Here is a 10,742-nt window from a genome sequence, read left to right on the forward strand (position 1 = left end):
GTAGAGTAGCACTTGTTGTTTGTCATTTCTCTGATCACAAATGCAGACAGAGTTTTATGTTTACGCGGCGCGATGCAAGACCGTATAAGTCATTATAATCAGTAATTATGTCCCCACTGGACGCAACAAATGCCTCGTTTGTAATGGCTTTTAATGTTTTTGTCTCGTCGCTCCGGCCGGGACACGGCATCAACAGTATGTGAGGGGCGTAACATTTCTGTCTCACGCTTGAGGTATTCGGCCAATCACAACGCATTGGATAGCTGGCCAATCAGAGCACACCTCGCTTTTCAGACCGATGAGCTTTGTAAAAATCGACGCGTTTCAAAAAGACGGGGCATAGAGGAGAAACAATAATGTACAGTATGTGGAAAATAATGTGTTTTTTTTACTTTAAACCGCATAAACACATTTCATTACACCAAATACACAAAATAATGTTCTTTTTAGCAGCATCATATGACCCCTTTAAAACAAGCAAAAATATCTCCCATGGGGTAAGGAAATTAATTTAATTAAACAAGATAATTTTTTCTTGCCCCATAGCCAGATATTTTTGTTTAAGGAAAAACTAACACAAATTTAGAAAATATTTTTTCAGAAAACAAGACATGATATCTTCAGTAATTTTACTTGTAAAGTAAATTCATCTTGATTCAAGAATTTTCAGATATTTATACTAGAAAACAAGACAAAAATACTAAGAAAATATATTTTTTTGCAGTGCAGTATAAGTTGTAGGTCAAATATAATGTGTACATATAAAAGATTTACAGGACAATTTTCAGGTAAGAAAGAATCATTTCTTGATTGATTATGGATGGAGCTGATGATGGGGGATGACATAATTTACTACAATAATTTCAACACAACATGCTACAGCTCATCCAGTAGTGGGTTAAGTTTTCACAACAGCATCTTTAAGTCAGAGTTACAGATTTTGAATTATATGGGATTTTTTCACATTAAAAATTTGAAGCCAATTCCACTACTGATTCTATTTAAGATCATGAAGAAAAAAAATGTAGTTGATCCAGTAGAATCATATTTGTCTTTCTTGATGCCTATAAGATTGATTTCAAATTGAGAAACTTAATATAAACTTTTTTTTTCTTTTTGTGCCAAATTTTGATAAATGGCTTAATATACATAAATTAAATATGTCTTAATGAAAATAAAAATGCAGAAGGGCTTGTGTGAGTGTTGATGTCAGTGGAAATCCCTAGTATTATAAACAAACAAATGTGTTTGTGTATTTGCTGATGCTGTTATCTCTAGCAATCGATTTAGCATTTTATTATATTCAAAGGGAAGTAATTAACATATAAAACAGCTCGATGACTGTCTGGAATTACTGGCTCACTCAAAGGTCCTCTTCTTTTCAAGTGCTGGTCAAGTGATGTGTTCCTCAACAAACAGATGAAGAATGGCCTCTTAGTAATAGTGAAAGCTATAGAATCTGTGCTGTGTTGAACTACAATCATAAGATTCATGCTAACAGGATTAGTCATACTTAAGATGTGACAACAGACAGCATGGTTGTAGTTGAATGCAATGCTCTTTTAGGGTCAAACAAGACTATAGAGGCAACCTTTCACAAGCGGCTGTCATAGTTTCACATTGGAGTAGTAGATCTTTTATCAGGTGTGTTTAATTTTTGTATCAAATAATAATACTCTGATATCTGCAAATTAGCCATGTCAGTTATTAGAACAATTAGACTATCCCTGAGCCCCTTGTGTACAGTAGGTCTAAAATGTACTAGCAGCTCACCCTCAGGCCATCCAAGATGTAGATGAGTTTGTTTCTTTATCTAAACAGATAGCATCGCTTGCTCACCAGTGGATCCTCTGCAGTGAATGGGTGCCGTCAGAATGAGTGTCCAAACAGCAGTGCTTGATCTGTGTATATTTCTCTCCTGATTCAAACAAGATGACTTTTTCACTATGACTTGTATTTTAGCTGGAAGCAATGGTTTGAAGTTAAAAACATCTTAATAATGGATTTGTTTGTTACAAACACGCAGCTTTTGACTTCACAAGTCATTAATTGATGGACTGGATTCGTGTGGATTACTTGTGTGTTATTGTGATGTTTTGAACTCTCATTCTGACGGCACCCATTCACTGCAAAGGATCTACTTGTGAGCAAGTGATGTAATGCTAAATTTCTCCAAATCTGTTCAGATGAGGAAAGAAACTAATCTACATCTTGGATGGCCTGGAGGTGAATACATTTTAATTTAAATATTTAAAGGACTAGTCAAATTCAACCATTTTTAGGAGAAAAATTTAAATGGTCTAAAAAAATTTTGGACTCCAGTCTACTTTAGCAGCTGTGTTTTTTATTTTGAGTAAGTGATGAAATTTTGTTTTATTATTTATTTATTTTATTTATTTACTTTTTTGATGGCCTTGTTGTAATCCATTCAGTGGGTCTCTAAAGTAACTCAGATCTGCACCTATTAGCGTTCATGAGATCAACTCACATTTGAAGCTTAATATTCAGCAACACTCCCTAAACTTACAACACAAGCATGTGGCACAAGAGTGTGAAGTAAATGTGACCGCATCAGTAATGTTTAAACATATACGACATGATCCTTCAACAACAGTCCTTCAGTCTATTTTCAGCTGTGCGTGTGAAGGCCTCTCATCTCCAAAACGCATTCTTCTTATTCGATGACATGAAAATTTGTGCAACGTGAACAAATTACATAATCAGCTTTATAAGAAGGGTATAAAGCTGATATGGACTGTGCCAGCTCATTGTGAAATGCTGAATTGCTAATGCTAATGTGATGCGGACGCTGAGGTTTGACTTGTTCTCTCTGGTGTAACACATTCCTTTAAAGTGATGCAATTAAATGTTGGTATCTTAACAATGATGACGCTGTTTGTTTAGTCAATACATTTGTTTAAACTGTTTATCCATTTAATGCTAATGCATTGGCTTTCCAATCAGTTGTATTTAAGGACACTGACAAAATCAAGTGACATTCCTTTGTAAGCGAGTTATCAGTTAACAGGTTTAAAGGGTGATGTGACTGGGGGTGTTTTTTTTTTTTTTAAGTATTATAATAAAAACAATATGCTTGCTTTCAGCAATATTCTAGAAAAAGTTCAGATACGATCATAGTTTGTATTAATATTTTGAATCTGTTTTTTTCTTTACATATTAGATTTTCATTTTCATTTTAGTTAATATTTTAGTAAATTTGTATTGATATTAGTATTTTGTTTGGTTTTTGTCAATTTTAGTAGTTTATCTATCTATCTATCTATATATATATATGTTTATTTCAGTTTTACTTTTTATTATTTTAGTAGGCCTATATGATTAAACTAAATTAAAATGAGAAATTTTGCCCGGAATAAAAAGTTTTTTATATTTTACTTTTTATTTTATAGTTTACATGTTTATTTTTTTTGTCAAGTAACAATTTTTTATTGTTTTGGTTGTAGTTAACTATAATAACCCTGCTTACTTCAACAGAAAAAAGGCAATATAATTTAATTGTATTATTAATATTTTTCTCTTTCTGTAATGCATTCAATTCTTTATTTTTCTTTTATATTATTATTTTTATAATTTCCTGTAAATTACAGCTCTCAAAAATAGTCAGTATACTGGTCAATAAAAAGGAACTGTCATCAACCATTTTAACATTTCCAGGGTTCTCAGAAGAAGAAGTTGTCAGAGTTGGGTAAACTTCTATAGTGGTGAGCGAAAACTACATCAAATATAATTACGTTCACATTTGCTCCAATAGCAAAAGAAAAAAACCCACAATCCTCAGCCATTGTATTTGAAACACTAATGCAGCAGGATTAACCAGTTTTCTTTAACTTATAAAGTTTAATTTGAGATATAAAATGAAAAAATACAATATAAAAAAACGAGATTTACGATGTTAATAACTGTAAGCACGTCGTTACAGTCTGTGAAAAGGGTCCATTGTGAAAAAACCCATCCCAAGCCATGTGTTCTTAGTATATTGTCTTCATATGTGTGATTTGTGTTCTGTTTGTGTGATTCAGGTGGCGTGTCGCCTGACGAACGTGGTCTGGTATGGCGTTTTCTGTTTGGCATGTACCCCTGCAGCTCTACGGCTCTGGAGCGCCCCCTACTGCTGGAGCAGATGACGGTGCGCTATCAGGTCATGAAGAGGAAGTGGCAACAGCTGCTTCCTGGAGCCGTTCGTCTGCGTCTTAATGGCACTGATGGTAAATTATATTCCTGCGCAGAACAAACATTTTTAATATGTAACGGTTGCCCCTTATCAGCTCTTACTACCTGCAATAAAATGTTCAGCCTTGATATTGAAAACCTCTGGTATATATGTAACTGACAAGTTGTGGTGATGTTAAACCACATGTAATAGTAAATAAATATTATTTTCTCTCTATTTCTGTTTTTTTTTCCCAGCTGAACTGTTGACAGCAGTGAAGTTTTTCGACCTAAGGCAGGACAGAGAGCAGAAAAAACAGCAGTATGAGTCAGAAGAGGCCAGAGAGAAGATGTCCTTTCTGCAACTGCAGGCTCAGGTAAAACTACCTGCTTAAAGGGATAGTTCAGCCAAAAATGAAAATTCTATCATTATTTACTCCCCGTCATGTCGTTCCAAACCTGTATGACTTTCTTTTTTTCTGTGGAACACAACAGAAGATATATTGGTAACCCAACAGTTTTGGTTCCCATTGACTTGCATAGTATGGACAAAAAATACTATAGAAGTCAATGAGAACTTAACCTGTTTGGCAAAATATCTTGTTTTGTGTTCCACAGGAGAAAGAAATGCATACAGATTACAAAGAGAAAAACTTTCACAATAAGACCAGGAAGACCGTAAGAAGTTAAGTCAGATCCATGTTGATTTCATGCTGACTTTATTGTGCAGGTGCTGTTTGAACGGGTAACCTTTGACCTGGAAGAGCTTCAAGAGGCCATACGCATCATTGACAAAGATGTTCCCCGAACCGATCGAGATCTTCCATACTACCGGTGAGAACTTGTTTAATTTGTGCATTTTTATGTGCTAAGTAAAGAAAATGCAAGTCATGGAATAGTGGAAAAGCACTTAGGTCAAAATCCTTTAAAGGGGTCATATGATGCGATTTCAATTTTTCCTTTCTCTTTGGAGTGTTACAAGCTCTTGGTGCATGAAGAAGATCTGTAAAGTTGCAAAGACTAAAGTCTCAAATCCAAAGAGATATTCTTTATAAAAGTTAAGAGTTAACCACGCCTACCTAAAACGGCTTGTTCTAACACGCCCCCACACATCTACCTCACTATGTGGGAAGATTTGCATAACGCCGCCCAAATGTTCACGCAAAGAAAGAAGGCGTAACTTTTATTCTCACTGTAGTATTGTTGCCGCTGCCGCCATGTCGTGAAGACGCTGTGTGCTTCGTTGTGAAAGCGAAACTACTTTGTTTGGTCTTCCAAAAGAGGACGATATCCGCTTTGTCATGCCTAGAGCTGATCTGTGCTGGTCGCTGAGGGAATGCATCAACTCAATGCTGTGGATCGCCGGATCGGCTTTCACCGTGGACAAAGCGGAGTCCAGCCGAGCTTTGTAAAAATCGACGCGTTTCAAAAAGACGGGGCATAGAGGAGAAACAATAATGTACAGTATGTGGAAAATAATGTGTTTTTTTTTTTACTTTAAACCGCATAAACACATTTCATTACACCAAATACTCAAAATAATGTTATTTTTAGCAGCATCATATGACCCCTTTAAGAACTTCTGAAAAGGTTCTAGCTTTTAAAGTTATATATTAACAAACCCTAATAGTAAGTTGCAAGAGGGTGAAGAAAATATATTTTGTTGGCTCTTATTGTTTACATATTGTTATTGAGCTCATTGCCACCCTGCAGACCTTATGTATGCCTGTTTAATTTATTATGTCTGCTCATTTCCTTAAAGGAAAGACTTCCTTGTTCCTTGTTTTTTTTTTCCGTGTTTAATTATTCATCTTTATGGCTAAATAAATCATTTCTATCTTGATGTACAACCCATGTTCTTGTGTAGTATAGGTGTAAAAAGGTTTATTTTGTCAACTAGCAGAGTTCCTCAGTATTCTTTATTTCTGCTGAAGATAGTCAGTCATATCTTTCTCATGCTTGTTTAAACAAACCACAAGGAGTTGCCTCATTTTTTTGCATCACTAATGTGAGCTGCCAGCGCAAAGCAAACATGTCATTGCCACACCAATTTTATCAAACAACCTTGGAGCTCAACGTAAATAACACTCAGGAGTCTGTCTCATCATTTTACTGTGGTTAACCAGTAACTAGTTTTGAGTACAGTCAACTCAGCTCACTTTGAAAGCATACTTCAGTATCCAAGTGCATACAAAATTCAAAATAAAAGCAGAAATGTTGGCTTCTAAACAGTCATGCTATAATTACATAAATTGCAAATATATGCATGCAGAATAATTACTCATAAAACAAAGATGTTTAAAAGGTATAAATGATATGTTAGAAAGAATATGGGTGCTTAATATTTTTCAAGCTGATTTCTACATTATTTTCAAATATAGGTCATAGCATATTAAGCATTGTAAACTTTTTAATAAAAGAATGGTTCTTTTGTTTAAAAGAAAAGTGTTTATTATAAACTAATATAAAATTGGCCTATTTTGCTGCTGCTGCAACAAACACAAACTTTCTACATACCAGTCATCTTTTCCTGATAACAACCAAATTTTAAAATATAAAATGATAATTTAATTTAATTTAATTTAATGGGAGTGTTTTAACAGAGTAAAAACAACCTTGATACAATCATACAGTGCATACTGTATGCAAAGTTTTTTTCTACTCTGTTAAAATGCTTCTATTAAATTAAATTAGTCCTTTGAAGAATAAAGGATTGTCTGCAGAAAGGTTTCTAATCACTTGTGTTTCATCACAGGAATGAAGGTTTGGGTAACCTGCTTGTCTTGAGAGATATCCTAATCACATATGCTGCTTTTCACCCAGGTACGTGGATGTAAATACAATATTGGGTCAATAAAATATATTTTTTTAAGAAATTAATACTTTAATTTAACAAAGATACATTAAATTGTTTACAGTGACAGTAAAGAAATTTATAAAAGTTTCAAAAGATTTCTATTTCAAATAAATGCTGTTCTTTTTGTTATCAAAGAATCTTGACAAAGAGATCACAAAAATATTAAGCAGCGCAAAAGTTTTCATTATTGGTAATAATGAAAACTGTTTCTTGAGTTGCAAATTTTAATGATTTCTGAAGGATCACTTGACACTGAAGACTGGAGTAATGGCTGCTGAAAATTCAGCTTTGCATCACAGGAATACATGAAAATGTACAATATATTAAAATCGAAAGCAGTTATTTGAAACTGTAATAATATTTCATAATATTGCTGTTTTTACTGTATTTTTGAGCAAATCAATTCAGCCTTGGTGAGAATTAAATCTTACAAACCCCAAACTTTTTAACTGTAGTGTATATTTATACTCTTTTATTTGGCTGTTTGTGATCTGCTTTTTGTTTGCTGATGTAGGGCGACATCTAGGGGTTAAATTGTGAAGCACTGTGTTTGCATTTTCAATGGCTAACTTGATTATCAGTTTGTTTCTCTGGTCTCTGCAGAAGTAAGTTACGCTCAGGGTATGAATGATTTGTGCAGTCGCTTTCTGGAGGTGCTGCACTCAGAAGTGGACACCTACTGGAGCTTCTCCTGCTACATGGATAAGTTTTCCAAAGACTTCTGTGCTGATGGACTGTATCGCAAAATGGGTGAGTTTCCTATGTGTTTCCAAACCGTTTAGATCTGTTATTAGCACTAATAATTATACAGTTGGTAATGCTGTTTCTGCTGTGATGTTTCTCAGAGTTGGAAGCCGCTTTACTGAAAGAGCTGGATCCTCAGCTACACTCTCATCTGATCACGGACAACATGGAAAAAATCACTTTTTGTCACAGGTGGGTTTCCATTTTGTTTTTCTTTTTTTCTTTTCTTTCGGTCACTTCATTAATCTTTCTCTTTGTCTTCCATTCAGGTGGCTTCTGCTGGCTTTCCAGCGGGAGTTTGAGCACAGCGATGCTCTGCGTCTGTTTGAGATTTTCAGCTGTGATCACCTGGAGCTCATCTCACAGCAGGTGGATCAGGCTCGATATCAGGAGAGACTGGCACGCAAATACAGCCTGGGTGAGAAACCTTAACCCTATGTCTTACGTTATAGATACCGTTTATCAAGCCTAAATGGTGAAAGATAAACACTAATATATTTCAAATGATTTTGATTTATGTCTGTGATCTCCAGAGGATGAACCTGCAGTGACGGAGCTCCAGGCCATAAACACAGACTTCACTTTTGAACTCTTCATGTGTGCCACCATCTTGCTGGAGAACAGAGAAGCTTTACTCAGCTGCAGGAACGAGGTTCAGCTCATACAGTTTACCAGCAGGTGTGGATGTGGTGTAGATTGGTTGATTGCTATGGTTCATTGTAATGTAGATTCAATTGATCTCTACAGGCAGGGTTATTATTGTTAATGAAAACTAAAACCATAACAGACATTTTTTTAATTACTTGAAAGAAACATGAACTGAAATACAGTATAAAAACATAATTGCTATCTGGCAAGGCTATATTTATTATTTTTGTTTAGGTTTAGCTAAATTAAATACTAAAACTAATGACAAAAATGACAAAAACACCACAAACTTTAATTAAAGGTGCTGTATGTAGGATTTACACCGAGTGGTTGAACTAGGTATTGCAGTCCAAATTCAAAATATTGGAGCAGGTTTTTTTTCACTCGGCCCCTCCTCCTCAGACTTGACGCACATGCAGATTGCCAGATTGACGACACCAACAGGAACGAGCGCACTTGAAGATGAATGAAATGAAATACAACTGGCAACCCAGGGTGCCGAAATACAATTGGGTAAACTGGCAGTGGGCGGGTTTCACAAACCAAAACAGAGACCGACATTCCGGCCCGGAGGAGAATAGCTGACTGTAGCATTGTTTTTATGTAGCACAGATAAACAAGTATGTTAACTTAGCATGTTTCTTAAATATCTGCAAACATATTATGGTATTTTTATGCTTTAGTAGAGTCAAAAACTTACATACAGCACCTTTAAAATGAAAACTTCAAATTCAAAATATTAACAAAAACTCTAATAGTATATCAGTGATACTAAAATAACAGTATTCTCGAGGCTGTGGTTGATTGTCTTGATATTTTATTGCATTTTGTTTTGTTTAGTATGGACAAAGAATTAATTTCTTTATGAAACTGCACTTAAAATTCTAAAGTGCATTGCATTAGATACAAAATACCAAACTAAGCGGCTTCTGTGAGCAAACAATTTAATTTTAAAATTATTTTATTACAAATATATATATATATATTGATGATTTTCGGTATAAAAATGTGTTTGTACTGTCTTTAAAATTAATGCAAGTTTATTTTCTATATATTTTTTTTATCTAACACAATGACTTAAATGTCACATTTAAGTGTAATATGTTTTGGGGGGGCTACTGTTTTCAGTCATGGAGCACAAGAATGTAATCATGCTGTCCCTGGTCAGTCTGCAGGGCAAGATGGACCTGAACAGCACCCTGAAAAAAACTGAGGAACATTTTTACAACTACTGCAAACGCTCAGCCTGGGACTATTTGAGCGGTCGCTGTCGCATGCGCAAGAGCAAAGAGGACCACTTTTTATATCAACTCCGTAACCTTTTCTCCTGAGACCAAAAGGCCTGCATGGAATTTTCCAGAAAAATGTTGTGAAAACCTCTGACATTATGTTCCAGTGGGACTTTCAATTTATTCTAAAGAATGATGCTGCTTTTAACCGGGATTTTGTACAGGAACCAGATGGACTCCTTCCAGATAGTTCCTTCAGTATTTGATCTTAATTTATAAGGCTTCTTATTATGGTGCCAGAATTTATGTGAGAACAGCTCAAAACACTCATTTGAATAACTCTAAGATAATCAAATAAGAATTTTATGTATTTTACCCTGTAAACTAAGTAGCATTTGGGAATTTACAGATATTCAATAGTACTGAAGACTTGATTAAAGGAATAGTTCACCCAAAAATGGACATTTAAAATGTACTCACCCTCATGGCATTCAAGATGTAGATAAGATTGTTTCTCCATCACAACAGATTTGGGGAAATGTAACATTACACTTGCTCACCAATGGATCCTCTGCAGTGAATGGGTGCCGTCAGAATGAGAGTCCAAACTGCTGATAAAAACATCACAACAATCCACAAGTAATCCACACCGCTCCACTCAATCAATTAACATTTTGTGAAGTGAAAACTGTGTGTTTGTAAGAAACAAACCTATAATTAAGGCATTTTAACTTTAAACCGTTGACGAATTACAGAGATGCTTTATATGTTAAGGTGAAGGATGCAATGTCAAAATTTGCTTCTTTTTGAACAGGATTTTATAGTGCGCTACAGCTGAGAAAACAGAAAGCTGCTGATCTAAGCGAGATATGACTTGTGAGTATTATTCAGTCTCAGAAACATCTGGTGCCTGCGTATGGGTCACATTAGAGCTCAATATAATAATAGAAACACAGTCTCAGTTCTGAGAACATCTAGAAGACCCGCTGTGGTGTTGTCTTACCAATCGTAGAGTTCTCAAGTATGTACTGATCAGAAATAGCACGTTGAACCAGGACACCTTTCACTTTGAGACCACACTGCATTAGTTTTAT

At 35.0% G+C, this 10,742-nt stretch overlaps 1 protein-coding gene across 3 annotated transcripts in view; it reads left to right on the top strand.

The window, feature by feature from the left end:
* Positions 1–10,131, top strand: part of LOC107675865 (TBC1 domain family member 15) — an 11,606-nt gene extending 1,475 nt beyond the window's left edge. The window contains exons 2-10 of one of the 3 annotated variants that reach the window (XM_016470362.1): positions 4,041–4,226; positions 4,429–4,547; positions 4,901–5,004; positions 6,926–6,993; positions 7,631–7,777; positions 7,873–7,963; positions 8,041–8,189; positions 8,305–8,449; positions 9,588–10,131. In XM_016470362.1, coding sequence (XP_016325848.1) covers positions 4,041–4,226; positions 4,429–4,547; positions 4,901–5,004; positions 6,926–6,993; positions 7,631–7,777; positions 7,873–7,963; positions 8,041–8,189; positions 8,305–8,449; positions 9,588–9,750 — 1,172 coding nt within the window. In that variant the 3' untranslated portion in view covers positions 9,751–10,131. Of the gene's footprint in view, positions 1–4,040; positions 4,227–4,428; positions 4,548–4,900; positions 5,005–6,925; positions 6,994–7,630; positions 7,778–7,872; positions 7,964–8,040; positions 8,190–8,304; positions 8,450–9,547 lie in introns of all 3 variants that reach the window. The other 2 variants (XM_016470364.1, XM_016470365.1) reach the window with 2 other exon arrangements.
* The last annotated feature ends 611 nt before the right edge of the window (positions 10,132–10,742 follow it).

This window comes from Sinocyclocheilus anshuiensis, unplaced genomic scaffold, assembly GCF_001515605.1.
Source record: "Sinocyclocheilus anshuiensis isolate Anshui unplaced genomic scaffold, SAMN03320099.WGS_v1.1 scaffold1832, whole genome shotgun sequence".
Lineage (NCBI taxonomy): Eukaryota > Metazoa > Chordata > Actinopteri > Cypriniformes > Cyprinidae > Sinocyclocheilus > Sinocyclocheilus anshuiensis.